At 32.6% G+C, this 25132-nt stretch overlaps 1 protein-coding gene across 2 annotated transcripts in view; it reads right to left on the bottom strand.

Moving 5' to 3' along the window:
• Positions 1-357: 357 nt before the first annotated feature.
• Positions 358-25132, bottom strand: part of HYCC1 (hyccin PI4KA lipid kinase complex subunit 1) — a 69565-nt gene continuing 44790 nt past the window's right edge. The window contains exons 8-12 of one of the 2 annotated variants that reach the window (XM_064380547.1): positions 24241-24357; positions 21113-21200; positions 20450-20609; positions 5923-6218; positions 4951-5124 (exon numbers count right to left, since the gene is read on the bottom strand). In XM_064380547.1, the coding sequence (XP_064236617.1) occupies positions 5950-6218; positions 20450-20609; positions 21113-21200; positions 24241-24357 (634 nt within the window). In that variant the 3' untranslated portion in view covers positions 4951-5124; positions 5923-5949. Of the gene's footprint in view, positions 5125-5922; positions 6219-20449; positions 20610-21112; positions 21201-24240; positions 24358-25132 lie in introns of both variants that reach the window. The other variant, XM_064380546.1, reaches the window with a different exon arrangement.

Here is a 25132-nt window from a genome sequence, read left to right as displayed (position 1 = left end):
AGAACAAATAATCCACCACTGATGCATGGCCCATAGAGCTCATCTTCATCTTTGGATGAATGTGAGTAGACCTGTCATACTCCTTACCCATATGAAATGTAAAGCACAAAGCCAGGAATGAGGTCACTATCCTATCACTTACCCCAAAAAGCTCTCAGTGGCTCAACTCACCTAAGTCTTCCTCCTTTACTCTTCCTCCATATCATAACTTTTGCAAATTTTTATAACAATTTTTTAAATGAGGAAACTGATCTGGAAAAAATTTTTTTTTCAGTTTTTATTTCAATAAAACAAGCGGCAACACTTGTATAAAGTACTGCATATGGAGAACATTTGCACAAATATACAAAAAAAACAAAAAACTAAATTCCAGTTTATTTCCATAGCCTTAAGAAGTAGGGAACACATAAAAAATCCAAAGTCATAGTTTATTCTTTAGGAATGTAAACTCTAGGAATACAATTAAAAACAAGTGTATTTACCATGAAAAGATTAGTATCACTACATGATTAGAAATAAAGTAAGAGGCACACAATAAGTTCCATATAAGAGAAAGCAACAATATGTGAAATAGAATCTTGAGTTTATGGTAAAAACTTCCCGTTAAGACACATGTACTCTAAAACTCTACTATAAAAAACACAAAACATCTTCCAAAATGTTCCTTGCTAGTTTCTTTAGATATCCACAAGTTACAAAGTATAGAAGACAATATATTTATGTTCTCTGATGAATTTAATATTAAACATAAATCTGAATAACTCAAAGTACTACGTATAATTTTACTAAGCAACAAATCTAGAAGTTTAAATTCATGCTCATTAAAGGACTAGAAAGTTTTAATTTTTCATACAAAGGCTGGGAAGACACTATTATACATTAATTTGTATCTACAATGTTTAAAGTACCTGTCAAATTATTTTTCTTTTTTAAGTGGTTTTTAAAAAATATTTTTCAGTTACATTATTCAACATACATATTTCCTTAATGTGCTTCCCTTTAATATAGATTTATTGTACCTAGACGCAAATGCTAACCTGCCTTATTTTAAACATTTGTTTAAAATTATGTCTCAGAGTACATCTCCATAATTCAACAGTTTTAACATTTTAGTTTTATTCTTCCAAAATAGGCAAAATCCCTTAAAATTGGGATCATTTTTATCTATTTTGGTTTTAAAAATATATTTCCCTTTAATTCAATTTTTTTTAAAAAAAAAACTGAGTAATATTTGCCAAGCAGTTGCTTCACAATTGAAAAGAGCAATGAAATACTGCTTTTTCAAAACAAATTTAAGTCATCATTTAAATGCTGAGATTTCCAACTCTTCAAGTCTAGAGAGCTTGCCTTTAAAATTTCCATAGTGGTATACAAAGGACTCCAGGGTGCTTTCCTGTGGCTTTAGGAAGGGAAAGGAAGCATTTGCCCTGGGTACTCTGGGGCAGTCCCTTGAAAAGTCTACTGTCTCTCCCCATTTGGATTCCAAAAAGCTAGTGCTGGCTCCAATGCCACCAGAACACCCCAGGCCATTGGATTTTCAAAAGTGAGAGGTTGGGCGATTTCAAGAGATTTAAAATGTGCAATGGAGCCACAATTTCTGTTCAGATCCTCTGAACTATGAGGTGCAATACCCCAATTTTGTGTGGAATCCTTCTCATGATAAATATATTATTCTGGAGACTTAGGAGGTCGGTGACTATCAGCATCTTTATAAGAAAGTGACCTACAAAAGCTACCCCAACTTTTAAATTTAAAAGATGAGTGGGGAGATAGTAATATGGATAATAGTAATTGTTACCACAGTTAAGATTATCCAATTTTCATAATTTCTATAAAAACTTTCAATGTGTAATCCTTATTTGAAATAGTATCAAAGGAACTATAAAAGAATTTTGTTGTTAACATAACTTCACACCCCAGAAAATCAGTTAGTGCAAATAATTTGAAGCAAAAATTCAGAACCATTTTACTGAGTAAGCCTTCAGATATATTTTTTAAATAATATACAAATGCAAATTTGTTGTGCAGTGTATAAATGGGTGGCATCTCTTTTCATACTTAAAATTTCAGGCATTTACAGCTCTGATTCCATTTATGGTTAACAAGAAAAATATAAAGCGTTACATTTTTTATTGTAAAATTAAGGACCATTTGCAATTTAGAATTCAAAGACTTAAGAAGCCATATGTCAAATATTATTAAATTTATTAATTAGCTGTCAAAGCCAATAAAGATTATAATGATCTAGGGTCTGACACATTTGATCTAAGGCTGTGAGACCACTGGGAATTCTACATATTAGATAAATAATTTGTTTGCACTCTAACACTTTCTTTTCATAAAATTCACTGGGAGACCTTGTTAAAAATGCAAATTCTGATTTAGTAGACTTAGAGTGACACTAAAATTCTGCATTTTTAACAAGACATCAGATTATGCCAATCCTACTTACTGGTCCTCAGACCACACAACTAGCAAAAGTCTAGAAGAATACCCAAAAGAGGCTACATTACAGTAGTAGAACATTAACATCTGATCTCTCAGCTGTGTCAGCTAACATATCCTCAAACTTATTCTGCAATGTTTCCTAACTTGCTTAAAATGCCAATCTTACAAATTAGTTTTTAATAACACCAATACTATTAATAACTATGCACAGGGGAAATTAATTGTTAAAGAATGACAAAAAGACATCAGTAAACTCATAGTGACATTTTACGAATATTATAAATTGTACACAGGATTCCTATTAAGTTAATACAATATCAAGTTTCACTGCCTGATTGCCTTACAGTTCTTAACTACAATTTATGCCAATAGATCTTATTCCATTCTGTTACTGGAGCTAAGAAAAAAAATCAAATTCATTTATCCCAAAAACCACATTATAATCAGGGCTAATGAATGAAAACTAGCTCATACTTTTTGAAGAATTTAGTTTAAAATGGTAATCAAAGCAGTTGCAGTCAAAACTATGTTCAGAGTATAAATGCTTTGGCAGCCTTCCAAACATACAAATTTTTCACATATCTGAGCTCTGCATAAGCAAGTACAAGAGGAAAACACTAGCATGCTCTCTTGGTGACCACAGCAAGGGACTATGAAGAAGGAAATCGCTGTGTACTGACAGTGAGAGCCAAGAACTGGATAGCCCCTTAGGCCTTCCTCAACAGTCAACTGACTCAGCCTCAGCCCTACTTTCCCTCTCTCACTCTGAATGATGACTTAAGTACACTTGCTTTACAAGGGAACTGCAACCATAGGCAAAAGGACCACCGCTAGCAAACACCAAATTTTTATGTCCATCAAAGGTCACCTACAGATACATAAAAGTTTGTTTTAACTTCTGCCATATTGCCTTTTTTATTTTTATTTTTTAGTTGGGAGGTAACTAAACTGATTATTCTTTTGATATCATACTAAGATATTTAAAATAGGCCTGTTCACAAACAAGAAACACATTTCATTCTTTTTCATATTTTAAATTTAAGAACACAAACAGAAACAACCCTAAATTAGTCAATAAATAAATGTCCTTTGTCCATATTTCACAATCTTTATTTTCTTTCAAGACATTTTATAGATGAAAGATGTATCTAACTTCCTTCATTTGCAGACAAACAATTCCATATTATACAGTTGATACTGGTATCTTGAGAGCTGTGTTGTAAGATTTACACTGATTTCCAGGAAGTCTTCAATGACATATGCTCTGAATTATAGGAGTCCAAACTAACTAGGATTTACAAAGTCGAGCAGTAGGGCAAATCAGCTTTACCACCTATTACACCTTAAGAACTGAAACGGATCTTCACCTGCTAAATCCAGATCAAACACTTCAAAACAACACACCCACCAGCAATCTGATTTTTGATATAAAAATGTTTCAAAGAGAACAGAAATGCCTCTACCTCATATAATATTCTAAGAACTGGGTTACCAGGCATTTTCCAGTGCTTTGAACAAATTGTTCTAATCTTAAAGATGATCTGGTTACAAACATTTTCATCAGGTGCTTTTCATGCACATCATTTTCGTTTTTCCACATGCCTGTTTTTCAGATTGGCTTCCTGACCAGGAGCTGCAGAATTCCTGGAGTTGTGCCTCTGCCCCATCCTCTATAAAACAGTTCCCATACATGAAGACTCCCTTTGACTCTGAAGGCCAAACACACAGCCACCAAAATAGTAGCTATTTTTTTTAAAAAAAAAACACACACAAACAAAAAAAGCCCACCTTACAACCTCACATGAGATATAACCAACTTGATCAGAAAACCTGTTAAAATTATTGTCACTGACAATCTTAGGGCAACAATAACAAGAAGGAAAAAAAAGACTCAAACCAAGGGGAAAAAATCGTAATCAACAAATAACAAAACCATATTTCAACTTAGACAACATTCCCTTCATAAAGTCAAGGGAGCCTTCTGAATTTAAGACACCAGGCTCCTCTGTCAGGAATATGGATGAAAGACCCAGGGCACTTTCATGAAGAAGCAAAGTTGTATTTCCAGGTTCACTGGATTATGGGAGAAAAATGTTACTAATTAATCTGTGGACAGAGTAATGCTAATACTAGGAGGTCTCTGCTGACCTGATTGATGCTTCATTGGAAGTTCAGTTCTTTCTGAAACGTAAATAAGCTTTTCTTCTTGGAGACTACAAGCGGAAAACCTATTGGCATCTGCCCCAGTCCCACAACCAACAGCAGATGATGGGTTATGTGGGACCGTGACACCACTGACTTGTTCAAAGGATTTACTAAATACAGTCGCTGCAGTCTTAGCCAAACCATGGCAACTAGGCTTAGGTAGGGATTGGCTGGTTGTTAAAGTAAGTCTCTTCAAAGAGAGAAGCTCAAGATTCTCACTTTGGGCTCTCTGAGCTTGTTTTCGAGCAAAGTGATCTTTGCAAGATTCCCCTGTAGTTTCTTTTTCTTTTCCTCCAGTTTTGCTTCCTCCTGACCGTCTCTGGTTTTTTCCTATACTTGTCTTGTTACTACAATTGTGACTACTGTTTGATAAACCCGACTGGCTGGTACTAGACGCAGCGCTGGAATAAAATCCCTCATCAACTTCAGATATGTCCATCAGTTCTTCTTGACCTGTTAATTCTGTATTTCCTAAACGAAAAAATGACAAAGATTAATTAACATTAAGTATTTTAAGCAATCTTTTTTAAATGATTAACACCAAATCAGTTACACTTTAAATAAATTAAGCTTTAGCATAACTTTATAAAGCAAAAGATTACAGAACAAAATCAAAGGATAAATCAAAACATTTATTATAAAAATGTAAAAAATAGTTCACTGTAATTAAATGACAGTAATTTATACTGTATTAAACAAAAAGCATGCCAGAAACCATACCCCATTATGTTTTTAGAAAGAATTCTCCTATTCATGCAAAAGATAACAATTAGAAATATTATCACACAGTAAAACTAGGGGTGAACTCTCCTTCAGTAGCAAAGCAGTATAAAATCAAAGCTCTTACCAAGAAACTTTTAAAAATTGAAATTAAGAATACTTTAAATACATTTTTAGAAGGTTGTATTTTATATTGTAGATTATTTTATCAAATTAAAAAAATCTAGACTATAAATATCACAAGCTCAAATGTAAAATTCTATATACATTATCCTTCATGTCGAAGATGGCAAAAAGACAAAGCTGAAAAAGTAATTTTAGATCTCCAAACATAAGCAGAAAATTATTTTGGAAGAAATTTTCTGCCTCAGTTTCCATAACAATTTACTTAAAGATAATATAGGTATAATCATTCTGAAGAGCATTTAAGAGTCATTGAGAAATTGTGGTGCATAATTCATGCATTTGGATTATTAGATCACATGCAAAATTTTTGAGACTGTGCAACTGTTGCTTAACATGCATCAGTGGCCCTTTGCCTTAAGATACCTTGGAGTGCAGCTATAAAGTGCTCTGCTAAAACTGCACTCTGCCAGGTGAGTTTATTCCATCCTCCATCATTTTTCTTACAGATTTTTGCCTCCTGATCTCTGGCAAGCTTTTGCTCTCAGTTCTAGGATCTGTGGCTGTTTCCTGTACACCCTGTATATGCTGAGCATCAATCTCTCCTAGTGTTCTGCCTTTTTCCCCATTCCCGGTTCTCTCTCCGGTCACATTTATGACACTAATCTCAGGAATGACAAGGATGCCCAATTCAGTAGTAGCATTATTGTTGTCAGGTTGCTCTAGAATTGAAGATGATAAGACAAAATGATGGATGAAAACAAAACAAAAATGTGAAACAAGAAAAGCAAAAGACTCGAAACAAAAATTAGATGACTGAATGTTATGAATTAAGCCAAATATTTGCACTAGTGATTTCCATAATTTATAATACTCTGACAGCATCAGAGATAATAGGGTCATATTCTTTAATTTTAAATGACAAACAAAAAATTCACAGAGCATTCAATTTACGTGCTGCATTTTTTCACACATATATTTCACATGGAAAATGACAAATTTTCTAATAAATCAAAATAAAATTTGTTTTTAAATTGTACTTTTTGTGTTCTTTGGGTAATTTTCTAGTGTTTTTAAGCTAATATGGAGACCACCTGAATTTACGTCAAGTCTTAGGCAAATGTTCAAGGATCTACAGCCGAAACTTTAGCTTTGGTCAACGTTAGAAACCAAGCCACATAGAAGTTCCTCTTTGTACTCTTAAAATTCTAATTTTTTTATTAGGCTACATTGAGACTGACTTAATAAACCATGATATTTGGGAAAATGCTTATTCATTTATCACATTATGGTTAGTAATGCCACAGGTACAGTTTTTGTCTCACATATACATCATCTTATATATTATTAATAGTAAATATTAATGTGGCTGTGATATAGTTAAGCAGTTGATTTCTTCAGACTCATACCTATTTCATAAATTTAGTTCATTACTAGACTGGAGAAAAATAAAAATGGATTTGGAAAAACAAATTGGCTGTCAGTCCTTTATCTGAAAACAACCATTATAAATGAAACAAAGAAACAAAACTCCTAACTAGTTAATACCTGTAGACACAATTTTATTCTGGTCTTAAATCACAAAGGCATAATGTTATTTAAAGTTGTCATGGAGTTATTTGTGTAAATGGGAAAAAGTAACATAAGTATATCTAGAAGGTAACAGTAGTGAAACAAAGTTCAAAGCAACATAAGACTATGTAAAACAGCATACACTTTTAAAAAAAATGTAGACCACAAACCTGCTTATGGGACATCACCTACTATTTTCAAATATTTTAGCGATAGGATTGTCAAACTCCCATAATGATGCTAAAGGCTGAGAAACAGTAACAGGTAGTAAAAGAATGAAGGCCAGAGCCACATATTCCTATGCTTCCTTAACTTAGCTGCACCTTGGTATCACCTGTGCATCTTTAAAAATTACTGATGCCTGGCTCCAACCCCCAAACATTCTAACTTATAGCTACTGTGAGTTATGACCCGGGCATAAGATTTTTAAAAGTCCCAAGTGACTAATGTGTAAGAAAGCTTGGGAACCACAGCTCTATTCTGATTCTTGCACATTTTAAAAACTTAAGACAAAAGTTGTTAAGGGTGCCTTGTATACTCCATACCCAGCAGCAATACGAACTTCTGGAAGCCCCTCCTGAAAGCTTCATGGTGCCCCGAGCTTCTGAGCCAACGTGCTGGTATAATTATTTCCCCTTAATTAGGTTTTTGACTAAAGGTTCTCTAAATGAAGTTTTTATTTCCTAGATAGGCCAAAAAATGTTGGTGAGGTAGTAGTGCACTGCTGCTTCTGGGTGCTCTCTATTAAAGGTTTAATGAAACTAAAAAGCTCCAACAAAGCCTGTTTCCAATTGCTAACAACCGTCTTTCAAGTGACGGCAAATAAATTCTCATTGAGGTACATGCCAGAGGTCACTGCAACTGAGATAAAATCACCATGGCACTGTGGAGTGACAGCCAAGACTTGTTTATTTACATTGTAGAAGCTGTTTCACAAAAGATCTACTGCAGGTATCTTCAGTTCAAAAAAAAAAAAAAATCAAACTTTGGAAATTATCCAGACATAAAAAAGGCAATAAATATTAAAATTTAACTAAATTTTAAAAGCTAAGCATAGGTGGCCTAATAGAATACAGAACAATACTTAACACTGAATTGCCCTAAGTCACTTTCTTGAGAGTGTTCACATATATTATTCAATTATATTCTCAAAACAATCTGTTAGTGAGCTTCTGAAGTAGGCAAGTTGATTCCCATTTACAGACAAGGAAACTGAAGTTCAGAAAGAGCTATGCAACTATTCAGTGGGGGAAGCCAACCAGTAAAATCTTTTAACTTCAAATGTCTATTCTAACGTACTATAAATACTAATTCTTCAATTCCTTTGAGTCCATTTGAGTTAAATATCCTCTACATCCCATAATTAGGTTTAATTTATTTGTGTAGATTCCTGGCCATTTTATAAAAAGCAAATAATTAAATGGAGAGCTAGAGAAAATAAAAGTCTAGAAGAAAACCTAGGAAAGTAATAACTCTTGAGTTCAGATTTTTTTTTTTAATTGGGTTAATTTTTTAAAATATGCCAATGAAAGCTTAATCTAAAATGGTGCTTCAATGGTGGAACTTTAGAATTTTGTAAGAAAGACTAGAAAATGACAAGGAGAATATTACATAAAGCAGCACTAGGCAACTTAAATGTAATCACATTTATCAGAATAGTGATAAAGGTCTACAACTCAAGAAGCAACGATATTACATTTTTAAAAAATCATGGAATTAAATGGCAAGTAGAAAAATGAGATCATGTGTTTTCTCACAAGCACAAATCTTTGACTAATTGATATTTGTTTTCACTCAAAAATGGTAACAATGGCAGATTTTTTAAACTGCTTATTAAATTTATAATAAGAGCAAATAATTCTGTACAGAGCTAGAAAGAACAGAAATGTAATTCTCAGGAAAATTACAGAATAAATAAAGACAATTAAGTAATCCAAACAAATATTTGTTACCTTATCTTGCTCTCTGTTATCTCTCCAACGTCTTTCCCTCTATAACTCTGTGACCCAACATTCCTGCCCACACTGTCTTACTGCTCTCCTGGCTGTTCTCTTCTCCTGATGGCGGAATGGCTCTTTCCTTACTTTAAATTTTTTTCAAAAATTTATTTTACAGTGAAGTCTCCCTTGGTCAACCCATCCAAAGTTTAACCCCCATGTTTCACATACCCTCTTCCTTGTTTCTTCTTCTTCTTCGTGCTTAACACTCTCTAACCTACAGTTATTTATTTATCTTGCTTACTAGACCTAAGTTCCATAAGGAAGGAGTTTTTGAAATTTTCATCTAGTCTCTACCATATACTTAGTACCTGGAAAAGTAGCTTGTGTACAGTAGGCATTCAATAAATCTTTTTTTTTTTTTATGAATTGAATAAATACTCTGATATGAGATTAAATTATTAGAATAAATAAAAGTAAAGAAAAACATACAGAATACATGACAAGGGTAAGCTGTGAATGTGTTACTTGACTGGATAAATGAAATATATATAGCTTATGCTAAAAAGAATTTTTACATGGCAAAGAAAAACAAAGACCCTTCGTTTTGGAAAAGTGAAGGAGCCATCTCTAAACGGAGGTTTAGCAAGATGCTTAGGTCAAAAAAGGTCATTTTTTAAATCTATTTTTTAATTATGTTATCCAGAGGATAGCATATATAGCTAAAGACTAGAACTGAATCCTTTAAGAAAATCATATAGAAGATGCTGTAAGGGAATATAAATGCATAGTAAAATAGATTTTGTTTTCCCCAGAACTTAACAATCTATGCAAATGGAGTTATGATTAATCCACACCTTTAAAAAACCAATATTTGATTTCAAATAATTCAAAAAGCTCAAAAAACATCCAAAGAGAAAATTCTCAGGATGTATTTTATTTGTATAACCACTTATATGCATAAATAAGTAAACTCTCCACATGTCAAAATGAGAGTTAAAGAATACTTTTAATAGACATTTCCAAATCAGTTCTCACAGGTACTCAAGTATTATTTCTCCTTAAAAAATTTCTTCCAGCTTCAAGAAAAAAAGTGAAGCAAATTGCAAATATTATTACTGATTAAACTGATCATGAAAAGTTGTGATTTCTTTTCAAATGTCTTTTTATAATCCCAAATATCTATTCTATTATGTCACTTATGAAACCACCTTAGCTTTTGCTTTCATTTGATTTATGGCTGCCCTATTTACTAAAGGTGATAATTTTAATAAAAGAACAATTTACTTATTCATAGAATTTATACATCTTTGTACTGTACTCAGATTACTTTGAGTCTAAAGGCATCTGGTATGATGTGGGGTGCTTACAGACTTATTTGTGAAAATAATAAAATAAGCTGAAGCTTTAAAAATATAATATATTATTTGTCTGCATCATATTTACATGAATTATGAAAAATATTTTAACTTAAAATAAACCCCAAAACAAAGTGAGACACATTCTTTTACAATTTAGGAGATGTAGATATTTTAAATGCCATTAAATACCTGAAAAAATAGCCCTTAATAGTCATTTTATGTTTATAATGTATTCTGTTCAATGGAGAAAAATATTATCTATATTCATTAAGCTATTCCTTGCAGTGTTATTTATAATAGCAAAACTCAGAAACAAATTTCTTTTTTTTTTATTGCATTTTAGGTTTTGGGGTACATGTGAAAAGCATGCAAGGTTGTTGCATAGGTGCATACGTGGCAGTGTGATTTGCTGCCTCCCTCCCCTTCACCTATATCTGGCATTTCACCCCATGCTATCCCTCCCCAACTCCGACCCCCCCGCTATCCCCCCCCAACAGACCCCCGTGTATAGTGCTCCCCTCCCTGTGTCCATGTGTTCTCCTTGTTCAACACCCACCTATGAGTGAGAACATGTGGTGTTTGATTTTGTGTTCTTGTGTCAGTTTGCTGAGAATGATGGTTTCCAGGTTCATCCATGTCCCTACAAAGGACGTGAACTCCTCGTTTTTAATGGCTGCATAATATTCCATGGTGTATATGTGCCACATTTTTCCTGTCCAGTCTATCATCGATGGGCATTTGGGTTGGTTCCAGGTCTTTGCTATTGTAAATTGTGCTGCAATGAACATTCGTGTGCATGTGTCCTTATAGTAGAACGATTTATAATCCTTTGGATATATACCCAGTAATGGGATTGCTGGGTCAAATGGAATTTCTATTTCTAGGTCCTTGAGGAATCGCCACACTGTTTTCCACAGTGGTTGAACTAATTTACACTCCCACCAACAGTGTAAAAGTGTTCCTATTTCTCCACATCCTCTCCAGCGTCTGTTTTCTCCAGATTTTTTAATGATTGCCATTCTAACTGGCGTGAGATGGTATCTCAATGTAGTTTTGATTTGCATTTCTCTAATGACCAGTGATGATGAGCATTTTTTAAGCAAATGTTGGAATATCAACTCAATGTGATATTATGTAGCCATTAAAATAACTGAATTTACTAGGAGAACTAGGGAAAATGTCTGACAACTAAACAAAAACAAAATACCAAAAACATTTAAATAGGGTACAACCATGAAAAAAATACATACATATATATAGAAAAAACTAAAATGAAAACTCTTTAAATACTGGAATTATAAGTAAATATCCCCTAACCTAGTTTACTATCATGTTGTTATACTGTTCCTGCAATAACACAAGAAAAGAAAGAACAATTTGCTCACCCTATGTTATACATTTCTTTATCATTCATTCACTTATTCATGTATTCAGCTGAAATTTATTGAGCACCTGTAACATGTCAGACATTGTTTTAGGTGCTAGGGATACAACAGCCAAAAAGATAGAGTCTGCCCTCACTATATAATATGGGAATAGAGCTCATACTGTAATATCAGAACCAAGTAAACAATAGAATTTAAATAGCAGCAAATGCAATGGAAAAAAATAAGAATAATGGGAAAGAGTAAACAGGGTAGTAGGGTATAAAAGTACTTAGATGGGTGGTCTGGGAAAACCTCTTTGAAGAGATGTCTGAGTTGAGATTTGAATGATGAAAAACTGCTAGCCACACAACAATCTGGAGTAAGGGAATTCAAGGTACCTTTCACTATTCAAATTTCAGCTCAAATACTCCAAATAACTAGACAATGTCCCTAAGGCCTAATGGCTTAGTATGTTGAAGTGTTAGAATGAAGGAGTCTAATGAACCAGGGTAAGAGTGGTCTTAAAATGAGGTCAAAGCAGTAGTCAAGAGGTCATATCACCAGGGTTGCATATGCCATAGTATGGAGTCTGGATTTTATTGTGACTACACTGATTACAGTGGATAGCCATTGACAGCTACATAGAAAAGTTGTTTGCATACTTTCATACTTTACCAGCCTTTTTTATCAATAGAAGTCACATTCGCATAACACAAAATACTGAGTATAAAGTGTCCCAAGTCAGAAAGAATAGCACCGTGGCAATGCTCAACCTGGGCCAGTATTTACAAGGCAGATTAGAGGAAAGCAAAGCTGTCATAGAAACACAGAATGAGACCCTACAGTTAAAGGGCTGCACTCTGATCAAAGACAAAAACAAAAACTAAGATGTCAAAATGTGAGCCCTAACGCAATAAGTAGACTTTCTAGTTAAGAAAAGAGCAGCCTGGGGCATACAGAAAAAGTCTAGAACCGGATGACTTATTTAGACACACCAGTTAGGAGCTATTAGCAGTTTCCATAAGTGAAAAACAGTCAGATCTTTAGTTTAGTTGTATATATGGTAAATAACAGAATTGTCCTTATTGAGATTAATTCAATTACTCTCAGTAACTCCTTTTGTCATCTTTATTAAGTCTCAAGTTAAAAAAAAAATCCAATAGAGAATTCCAACATAAGGCTGCTGTGGGATCAGATGAATCCTTTATGATTATTACAGATCCTCATAACCACACAGCACAGACCAAAAACAGGTCAGCAACACCTATTACAGAATTACCTATAAAAATTTATTTCTTCCTTGGTGTGCAATGTGCAGCAAATGCTCATAAAAAGGTGGAGAAAGGAGGAGTGCTCAATAATCAATAAAATAAATAATAACTTCCTTAACTACAGCAAGAATTACGTAAGGCCCCCTTAGTAAAAACATAGAATACAATAATTTATGAACAAGTTTTTTTGCCTCATAAGACCATCAATTCTGTCTCTGGGTGGAAAGTTTTTAAACTTCATTGTACCTGGAAATAAAATGAGATTTTTTGTTTTCCTCATAAATTGTCTAAGTCAGGATTCTGTACACAGTCTTTCCACTTTTAAACTTAATGCCCACATGTGTCAAACATATCAATGTATTTTAGCTCTTTGGTTAATATGTCTTTTTTCGTTGAGTTATCTAATATTTCCTAATATTTTATTTTGTCCTCCATGGAAGTTCCATATTGAAATGCCAGTTAAAATTCACAACATTTTTAGTAAGAAATAAATGCTTATTTTTATCCAAATGTTTTATCTTCTACATTGGAGAAAAAAAATTGTTCCTCAAATAGCATTTTAGAATCTGAAAGTACTGGAGCTTCTCAAAATGACACTAAAAGCATTCACATTTTTAAAAATAAAATTGTCAGATAATTTTTTATTTTCTAAGTTTCCTTAATAAGTATACACAATTTTTAAAATAAAAATATACACATTATAAATTTTTAATAACAGATGTAAAAATTATTCTAATAGACAATTCTTAAAGTTTGCTACTATGGGGTTTTAAATTATTACCAATTCTTTGTTTTTCAAAATGCTTCTCTAACTGTTAGCAACTTTATTTCTCCTCAGCAGAAGACTTTTCTCATAGTTGCAAAATGAGATTTACAAAATAAATGTTCCATTTCAAGATTTATTACAGTTTACCTTCTGCAGTATCTAGAAAGACAACTTTAAATGCTTAAAAATATTTATAAACAATTATTATTTACAATACTAAAATACACCCATTATAATTTTTCAGATTTGTTCAACAATTAATACTTTCTTGCTTTATCAATGTTATTATACAGTAGAAATTTATTAACATTTTTCTAAATCAATAACCAGTTTTAAATGTTTTCCAATATGAATTTTAGTCTTTTATTGTTTCTTTTTCTTTTTCATCTAATAGACTAGTACTAAACTACTGAATTAGAAAATTTTGAAACAAATCACTCTTTTGGCTTTTTTTTTAAAAAAATGCCTCTTTGAACTCTGATATAATCAATTAACTTTATTTAATTATCATGGCATCCATTAAATAGAAGCAGTTATTTTAAATGCTGAAAAATGCAATAAAACTAATAACAACATGAAACTGTACTTTCATTTCAACTACGTAAATTTTAGCCTGATTTTTCACATAAACATTGAATTAAATATTCTAAAATTCTCACAGTACTTATTTTGCATCATTATGTTAGAAGCCTTAATAAATATATATATATATATAGTTCCTATTTATAATTATTTTTCACTACTTAAAATTTTGTTCTCTTGGATACCCTAACTGAAAATAATTAAATGCATTGTTATTAAAATAAGCCATATAAGATATGCCAAGACCAAAAATAAGGAAACATTCAAACTATCTAGTTTATAAACATTTCTTTTATTATTAATGCCTATTGTTTACAGACAGTTACAACTGTAAGTAAATAAGAAACAGAAGTTCAGTCTATGTAATTTCTACTTTTATGTTAACTTGGGATTGAAACAATAGGTAGTAAAACAACATTTTTAAAATCCTCACTGTAATAGTGATACACATGTTAGATAATAATGAAGTCAGAATACTGTACTGCTCCAGGACCACAGAACATAAAAAAATCTTTAAAGTAATTGTTACTATTATATAATATATGTGTACTTTTGTGTTTGATGCTATTCTCAAACTAAACAAGTTTAACTCAAATCAAGAAAATCCAAATTACAAGTTTCAAAAACTTGGTTTTGTGAAAGTACTAAAGAATCACAGGACAGTTTGAATCACAAACTAGCTAGTAAAAACTTATTAAGAATATTCTTACGGTGTAGCTAGTAAAACAAACTAAACAGTTCTCAATTAATCATCACTCTTCATGTAGTGGTCTAAAGTATACCAAATATTTTCACTTACTTGTCTCATTATCTCACAAAGGCACAAGTGGGAAGAATGATGGGCAGCAATAAAAAAAATCGACAGTTCACTGGAAAAGCCTTTTGATTAGTTGGCAAAAATTGTAAGCACTCATTATTTGCAACTATAAATTAATTAGGGGACTTTTATAGAATGAATGACTGGTATCACAATAACTATTTTAAAAGAAAGGAGGAAATCTCTTACATTGTTCCAGGTATAGATAATTTCTTAAAAAGTGTTAGAAGAATGAGTAATAATAGTTAGTAGTAGTTGTGGAGAACAGAGAAAACAGCAATTAGATTTGCTCTAGAAGGAGGAAGGAATGGAAAAACACAAGGAAATAAATAAGTATAAATCGTATACTAGAATATTGGAGTGGTAGAGAACTTTTCAGGGACTTAAAAGAAAAGGGGCTTTTTAAAATAGCTAAAATGGTAGATGATAAAGTTATATTTAGAAATGACATTTAAGACTACAGAATTAAAGCATAATTATATAGAAATACTTTGTTTTCCTTTTAACTTCTTTTATTTTTAAAAGGAAATAAATAAGTAAAATATTTAAGTAAAATTTTAGTTACTAATTTGAAAAATTAATGAATTATTTTACTAAATTTTATCTCATTTTTCTTATTGGAATTTTCATTTTGACTTTTATTATGGTCATAATCTATTCGGTCTTCTCTAAACTTACTGAAATGCTTTTTAGAGTTTATTTTATTATTATCTTTCTCCAGGTGTGTTTTACTTTCAAATTATGACTTCTAGATAGTCTTCAATTTGTAGGTGGCTTGAAAATCTATGTCTGAGAAATACACCTTTGCCTTAAAATATTCACCATCTATAGACTAAATTAAACACAATATGCATAAAAGAATAAGCAACACATAAAGCTTTTAATTCTGAAATTATGATCCTTAAAAATCAAAAGCAGAAATTCTACATTATAAATTTATTTCCCAAACATATTTATTGACATAAAATTATAAAGTCATTAGAACTGTCTCAAAGATTTAAACACAAAGTTAAAAAAATTTGAAAAACACATTAAGTTAAGCCATGTCTGTACAATGGTTTAACTTAAACTAAAAAGTGGGGCAAATGAAGCAAACACACCATTAGTTGTCAAATAGATCTCTCCAAAATAATACCTCAGTTGAAACCAATCTTTCTTTAAAAATCACCCTGTTTAGTTGACATGAGGATGCACTGTCTGGTCCAAATTTAAATTACAGGGCCTTACAAATGTACCACTCTGGTGTGGGATGTTGATGTATGGGGGAAGGCCATGCATGTGGGGTCATGAGGTATTTAAGAATTCTCTTACTTTCCCCTCAATTTTGCTGTTAACCTAAACCTGTTCTTAAAAAACAAAGTTTACTTAAAAAAAAAAAAACAAAAAAACAGACAAGCAAATAATAGAACTGGTCAAAATACAATTCTAGAAACTTGGATTGATAGTCAACAACAACAAAACCATGGCCAGGGATGCGTATTCTGAAATGTGTAGAAATGTTAAGGATAACATAATTTTAAAATTTCCATTATAATGCTTTCTTTTAAAATATAAATTGTAAATAATTCTTAACCTTAAGAAAAAAATGGCAGATCTATGAAGTGTTAGAAAATCCTAAAATACATTCTAGAATAGCTTTAAAATATTTTAAAATGTAAATAATTAAAACTTTTCAAAATTAATTTTAAAAATACAGTATGAGATTGGGTTGTAAAGATAATTGAAAGATTCTTTGGTTACTAATAACAAAAGAGAATAAATGTCCACTAATTGCTCTAATTTAATGTATTTGCTGGTTGTGTAATAATTTTTGGTGATCAGATATGCAAACACACCAGTACATTCACATGGTTTAATTATGTATATTCTTTCATGGTAAAGGGAGATGGAAAAAAAAAAAAAGCAGAAAGGAAAGTTCTACTTGGCTGCTTCCATGAAAAAATCTCATCCACTCTTTTCTCTCTTCTACCCAGAAAAGATAGAAAGAGGAGAAATTAGAAGAAACACAATAATAAAGACAAATAAGCATAAGAAAAAAAAAGGCCAATTGCTTTCTTCTTTCCAAAAACTAGGAAAACAAAGAGGAAAGGGGAAAGAAAGAAAAAAATATATATACACACACACACACACACATTTTTTAATATATATAGTTTTAATATATTTTTATATTTATGTATATTTTATATTATGTATATTAAAATATACATAACATATATTATATATTATAAATAAATATATATTTAAATATACACATATTTTTAATATGTATATTTTTATACATGTTTTGACACAGTTTTGTTCTTGTTGCCCAGGCTGGAGTACAATGGTGCGATCTTGGCTCACTACAACCTCCCTCTCCTGGGTTCAAGCAATTCTCCTGCCTCAGCCTCTTGAGTAGCTGGGACTACAGGCGCCCACCACCATGCCTGGCTAATTTTTGTATTTTTAGTAGAGATGGGGTTTTGCCATGTTGGCCAGGCTGGGTCTCAAACTCCTGACCACAGGTGATCTGCCCACCTTGGCCTCCCAAAGTGCTGGGATTATAGGCGTGAGCCACCATACCCAGCCCAAAAAAGAATATTTCTTAAAGTTCATGGTTCTTGTCCCTTCTCCTTTCCCAACCCACATCACCACTGGCTTAGGGTGGGATATTCCTTGCTTCTACTGTATGATAGCTACAGTTGAGGGTTTGGGAAGAAATTCTTCCTACTGCAAGAGTTGGTGTGGTGAGGGAACCGTAGGGATATGAGTGGGTGGAATGGGAAACACATTTAGAGTTCCACTAAATATAGAAACTCTAAATGTATTTTCACATAGCTAAAAACTGAACTTATTCTATAGTCCTGTGTTTCAGAAACGTTATGAGATAAAAAGGTTGTTGTGGCTCACCCTGGGACCTATAAGCCCTTTAACATTGTTTCTAAAGGAATGTATAAACATATTTTGTTACGATTTATATATAAATATTAAAAACGTAATTTATATATAAACAAAATTAAATTTAAAAATCTATTTATAATTTGAGAATTGTCTCTATGTCTAAGAAGTACAGCAAAGATATCTACTTTCCCCACAGGAAGCCAGTGCCTGTTAGAAAGCCTAAAACGATAATGTGTTCAAGTAGGAAGCAGGACCATGAGGCTAGAAAATAGAAACGTTTTAAATTCAGCCAAACACAGTAACTTTAAATACTGCTCTAGAAGGGAAAGCCAAGACTACCCTAAAAAGGGAGAATGCAACCTACCTGTAGAGGCAAATAAGAAGGGCCTTAGACGGGAGTATTTTAGAGTACACTGGATAAAGGGAATTCACACTAAAGAAGAGTGATGAACAAAGCTAAGCTGTATTCTGCATCTATTCCATGCGTGGGACTTGCTTTTTATAGTTGACTCTCTTCTATATTCTCATCTGTGACTTTATTGTTATAATAAGCAGGAGTTTCCCAAGCATTAGAATTGTGAAGGGGGACAGGTGATAAGAATGCTGCTTTAATGAGGGTACAATCCTAAGACAGAGTGCTAACCCCTCAAGTGGCAGCCAAAATGGAATCTAGAAGATACATAAGAATCTCCTAGATACAATACATTCAAGCAGTATTTTCTCTTGTTTTGTAATTTTTTCCTATAAAATATTTCTAGGAAATGGCTTCCATCTTATTGCAGGGTACAGATCTCCTTGTTTACATGCATGACTGGACCTGCACACATACTCTGTCTCACACACACATGCACAAATACAAGGGAGCATCAATATTTCACATTTTTAACTGCAGGACCTATATTTCCCCCCATTAATTCCCAGTATGTCTACCTAAATAACAAGAAGGAAAGTGGAAAAGAAATTAAAATTCATTCTTGTGCTTCCTGTAGCAGAGTTTGGGAGCAATTACGGCCACAGTGATCACTACGATCTGCTTCACTGCCTCTGTGCCTGTTTTCACACATTAATGCCAAAACAGAAAAAACAATCTCAGGGTAAACCATATCTAATTAAATTACTTGCTACCTGTAATCTAGCCCCATTCAGTAGCATAATCTTCACTGAAGAAGCTGAAGTATGTTTAGACTGTATGTTTTAAATGGTAGCATAATTTGTCTTGCTATTTGCAAACATCACCACCTCTTTTATGCCTTCCTATGGAACTTTCAAGAATTGTCACATTTTAAAAATAAAAAGACCAAAAATGATCACTAGGTAAGATGGATAATCATTATTCTTTTCTGACATACAATCTCCTAGATTCTCTGAGTGAAAACTATGGCAATTGTTCTCATCATCAACTTTCTAGTTCACCATAAATAGCTCCATTCTTCTCCTTTCCCATTTTTTCTGTAGAAACCACAACACAACTGGAACTAAATATACCAAAAGGAACTACTATTTTCATCTCAGTTTACAGAAAGAAGAAAACAGAGAATAGATTTTGTTTTACCTCTAATATACATGTTTGCTTGGGGTAAAGAAGTGGCTTTTTGCTTCCCACCATGGTTACCTTCTGAGGAAGGTGACAGTAATTCCCTTCTTAGACTGGTTGTTGACACTACAATAACTTCTAGATAGGAGGGAAGTTATAAAAAGAATATGAAATTAAATAAAGACCATAAAAAAGAAATTAAATAAAGAATAATAAATTAAAAGAGAAGGGAAGGAAATGGGAAAGCACTGAAAAAGCCATAGTGAATGAAATTGACCTCCAGTAAAATTTTAAAATAATAAAATGAAGCAGACAAAGAGGGAGATATATACATATATATATATACACACACACACACACATACACAGAATCTTGAAATAAAATTAACTTCAAGAAAATAAAAATAACTAGTGTTGCATCAATACTGTGGCATTCTTTACCAAGAAGTCCAGACAAAATGTTTAAAGTCCCTGTTAGTTATTCTACTTCAATATGTAAATTTACTTGCTTAAGAGGTAATTGAGAAATCAGAAACATTAAGTAAGGAACATTTGCAAATACTTTTGAATACAAACCAAAAATGTATGAATAATTTTAAAATGCATTTTCCTTATTCTCCTACTGAAATACAACTTAAAAATGAATATAATTTTAAAATAAATTTTCACTCATATGTGTAACATAAGGGACTTCATTTTTCTTATTGCCTGTTGCTCCTGGATAATAAATTAGGAGTTAAGGGCAACTCCACAGCTCTCTCTTCCAGACTACTATTTACTAAAGTTAGATGTTATAGCACCATAAGTACAGTGAAAAATGTAAGAGAATCAACAATGCTCTAACTTGAAGAGTTACATATTTCTTACCGTGTCTTTTCCACCTATGACCCCTTATCGACATGCTGGTTACTGCATTTCTTGATATTCTAGAGGAAGTTGGTGTGATTTCAACTTGAATACACCTTGTACCTTCCTTGTTAGATTTCATGGGACCATGAGGCAATGAAGCCTTTATTGCATTAGCAACCTAAGAAGAAAAAATATAGTTTAAGCTCAACATTAGCAGATGTATTATCTTACGCTTAGATAAAACATGACGCTAACTGTTAATGGGTTTATACAAAGATACTCTCCCCAAGTATTTTATAAGATGATCCATAAATCCTCTAAAATAAGAATAGGAGCTCAAAGGGAAATTCATGGTTAAAAAACATGTAAATGATAAAGTTAAAAATTTCAAAACATTCCATTAGATTTCCAAATGCCTAATGTTAATAAATGCAGCTAAAGTATGTTAAGGAGAACAATTCTTGTAAGTTAAAAAGACTATCAGGTGTCTAGGAAGTAAGTCTAATAAAAATTTTTATTTGTTACTTTTCTAAGTTGCAAAACTTCCATGTATAACAAAAACATAAATACACTGAGTATTAATGATATAATAATGAACTATGAATGGCTATCTCTCAACTTATAGTTCTAAATTCAGAAATCTTAAATTATAAAATTTACAGAAATAAGTCAGGCACCTACCAGCAATGGCTCTGGATATAATTCTAGCTGGGCTCTGTATATAATATCATCCAGTGCTTTTTGAGCTAGATCCCATTCTCCATTATAACTATAAAATTAGATGAATTAAATGAAGAAATTATAATTATTTATAACTGAACAAAATACAATGAGAAACTATCTTTACTGAAGGAAATAAAAGATCCTATTAGCACATTGCTTAACATTCTATTCCTTTTAAAAATGTATTTTTAAATCTTTGAATTCCTTTCACTTGCATCGAAATGCCTATTAATAACGAAGAAAATTTTATAGATGTACATTTCTTCGCTAAAGAACACAACTATTTATAGAACAGGAATAAAAAAAAGTTAAGGTAATTTCAAAGCATTTTATACTTTCAAAGCAAATCAGAGAATAATAAATTATATACCTTAGAATAATGTTTAGAACATTTTATGGTCAAATTACTCTGTAACTCCCAGTTTTTAATGAGAATCTACAAGTAATGTGGCTTGCAGTATACTGAATAGTTATTTCTTTGCATTTTGATAGTCACTTAGAAGTATATTTGCTACATGTTACAAATAGCAGAGCAACATGAGGGAAAAAGCGTGTGTGCATGTGTGTGTACGCACATGTCACTGTGTGTGTATGTGCATAATTTTCAAAGATGTGCCAAACCCTTCCTAAAAATCAGCTAAATTACAAAAATGAACAGAGATATAATGGCTTGGTCAACTGCCAACAAAATAAAGAGGTATAAATTACATCAAGAGTGCAAATGAGGCCTAAAAACTGCCAAGAACATTGCTCTCACTATAAAAACAAGATAAAGCCAAGTAATCTTCAAAATTATAAATTCTCATGAATCTATCAAACAGCCAAGGTGACAAGGACATCCAAGTAGCCAGAACCCTAAGGGGAGACAGGAGCCTCTAAGGAGAGATGGGCCACAATACAAGCAGGTAAGAAACATTTAGTTAACTTTCTTAACAAATTCCTAAAAGCCAAAATGTACCTCATGGGCTAGCATGAGAGTATAGAATCTCTAAAAGCACAAACAAGTGGGAGCTTGTATCCACCATAGGCTCTTCTCCATAAACCTTCTTTAGGCACTCACGAGAACAACTAGAAACAGGGCAGGTCAGAGAAAACTGCCCTTGATGGTATAGGCCTGAAGGAAAAGAGTGACCACTCCTGTAAGAAAAGTACAAAGACCCAGCCCTACGCCTTTATCATATGGAATAAAAGTTTTAAAGCCTTTGGGGAAAGAGCAGCAAACCCTCTCACCCCTAGGGCACAAGTGATGACCAATTCGGCTCTGAGGGTAAGAAAAAGAAAAAAACAAAAGCAAAAAAACCTCTCATTCTATGCTGAGATCAGTAGAGGTGTCATCACTGAAGAAGGGGCAGGACCACTGAGAAACTCCCATCCCTGAGATACAGGGACATGGGATCAGTCTAAAACTGAGGCTGGACCAGGACAACAGAGAACACTATCTCCCGCACTTCCCCTCAACCTGGACCACCACCAGGCTAGTGCACACCTAGAACCAATCAATAGCAATCTGCTGCTGGAGGAGGGGGCAAGAACATGGAGAGAAACCTACCTGCAGTGAAGGCATATAAGGAAGGCAGTAAACTAAAGATGAAGCAGGAATATTAAGGAAAACCCTCCAGCAATCCAGCTCTCCACCTAAGTACCAGGTAGCACTAGAGGAATATGAAGTAGACGGTGCCCTGAGGGTAACCATAACAACAAACCCAATCCTAGCTCACTTCTGCTTATAATAACTCCACTAGCAGCCTAGAAGAGCCATGCCCATTTTCTGTCATAAATATTATTTATCTCAGTCTCTACTGTCCTACCTCTGAACACAATCATGAACACTCAAAAATTACAAGGCACATAAAAAGCAAAACAAACAACACCAACCCTGTCAAGAGATAAAGCAAGCAACAGAACTAAATTCATAGATGACCTAAATGTTGAAGTTAATTGGGAAATTAAAATAACTATGATTAATATACTAAAGGGTCTAGTGGAAAAGATGGACAACATGCATGAACAGATGGAGATTTCTGCAGAGAGATGGGAACTAAAAGAAAGAGTCTAATGAAATGGTTAGAAATAAAACAGTAACAGAGATGAAGAATGTCTTCAGTGGTCTCATTTCTAGACTTAACCTAGTCAAGGAAAAAAATCAGTAAACATGAAGATACATCCAACAGAAATTACTCAAACTGAAACACAAAGAAAAAGAATAAAGTAGATCAGAGCATCCAAGATCTGTGCGACAATGTTAATGGTCTAACACAGGGTTCAGAAAATTTTTTCTTAAAGGGCCAGACAACAAGTAATTTAGGCTTGTGGGCCATACAGTCTCTACCACAACTATTCAATTCTGCCATTGCAACAGAAAAACAGTCATAGACTATATATAAAAAAACAGGCATGACTGTATTGCAAAAAACTTGACAAAAACAGGCATCAGGCCAGATTTGGCCCACAGACCATAAATTTTGCCTTCCGGAAGTTTATACTCTATTAGAGAAAATTATAAGTATCAAGTGAATATAATGCGAAGTACAATGAGATAGGTATAATAAGAGAATTATAAAGTAAAAGATAGGGCTCAGAGAAAAATCCCAGTACCTAAGACTGAAACTTAGCACCAATATTAGAAATTAATAGAAAGCTAATATAAACTATTTCTAATCAAAGAGGCTCTGAAATATTTTTTAACAGCTAAAGTTTCTGGCAATGGAAAAAAGATTTATTAAGGAAAAAAAACTATTTGGAAATTATAGCAAAAAAAAAAAAGTAATGAAGAAAGGGACTATGAATATATTTGTTACTAATTTTCATTCCGTCCTTGAATTTAAGAAAGATGATAAAGTGTTTTAATTGGTTAAAAATTCTTCAGAACTTTAAAAGGTATGTTTTAAACTAAACATATCTTTTAGAATAAAAAAACTTTAGATATGTTTTAAAGTATTAAAACTATTATCAATATCTTCATATTCTTTCACAAAAAGTATGCAAATCACTTATATATTGACATTATAATATAGTAACAATAGATTAACAAACTATAATTTTTCAAAGAAATTAAAGGTTTGCTTTGTATATGGTAAGATACTTACAAGGCAAAATAAATCCCTGTTAACATTTGTACCATGAATCCTGAAGAAACTGGTATCCTACTACTTATACCTTTGTATTTTCTTACATGCTGTCGAGGATATCCACAAACACAGATTCTAAAAAAAACAAAATAAATGTATTTGTAAAACTGGTAAAAATTTAGGTAACTTATTTTAACATTTATAAGCCAACAATGTACTAGGTACACTTTCATAACAAACCTAATATCTATAAAACAAAGAATCTTTCCAAACATAACATTTGTCTGTAACATATTCCTGAGTAAGTTATGCCAGGAAAAGAAAATGTATAAAGCTGGAGGTATGTTGATACCTACAGTAAGTGAACCAGATTCACTTACTAGTTAGTTCACTAATTTTGATCAATTATCAATAATTTTTGGGAACTGCTAAACCTATTACATGAAACTTGGCACTGGCTGGACCTAGGAGCTAGAGGTTGCAGTGAGCCAAGATCACAACCTGCACTTCAGCCTGGGTGACAGACTGAGACTCCATCTCAAAAATAGAAAGAAAAGAAAAGAAAAAAGAAAGAAAGATGTCATTATTTGTCATAAATAGATGTGTGATATGATCCTCAATTCCTGACAAAGTTCTTGACACAAACTGCAGGATCCAAAAAAATTCTATAAATTAGACTCAAATCTCATGCAATATACCATAATAAACTTCAGATAGATTACAATTGTTAATGTTTAAAAACCAAAAAGGGATTAAGACATAGGCAAATAGTTACATACTCTTTGCATGCTGCCTAAACATGACAACAAAGGTAGAACCCTGAAGAAAGATCAATAGATTTTACTTTTTTTTTTTTAAGAAACTACTATAAACAAAATGACATGTAAAGAAATATTTACTCTATGGCACA

The sequence above is a fragment of the Aotus nancymaae genome, unplaced genomic scaffold (assembly GCF_030222135.1).
Source record: "Aotus nancymaae isolate 86718 unplaced genomic scaffold, 86718_ANA_hifiasm-v0.15.2.pri h1tg000025l, whole genome shotgun sequence".
Classification (NCBI taxonomy): domain Eukaryota; kingdom Metazoa; phylum Chordata; class Mammalia; order Primates; family Aotidae; genus Aotus; species Aotus nancymaae.
This window is presented reverse-complemented; position numbering and strand designations above follow the sequence as displayed.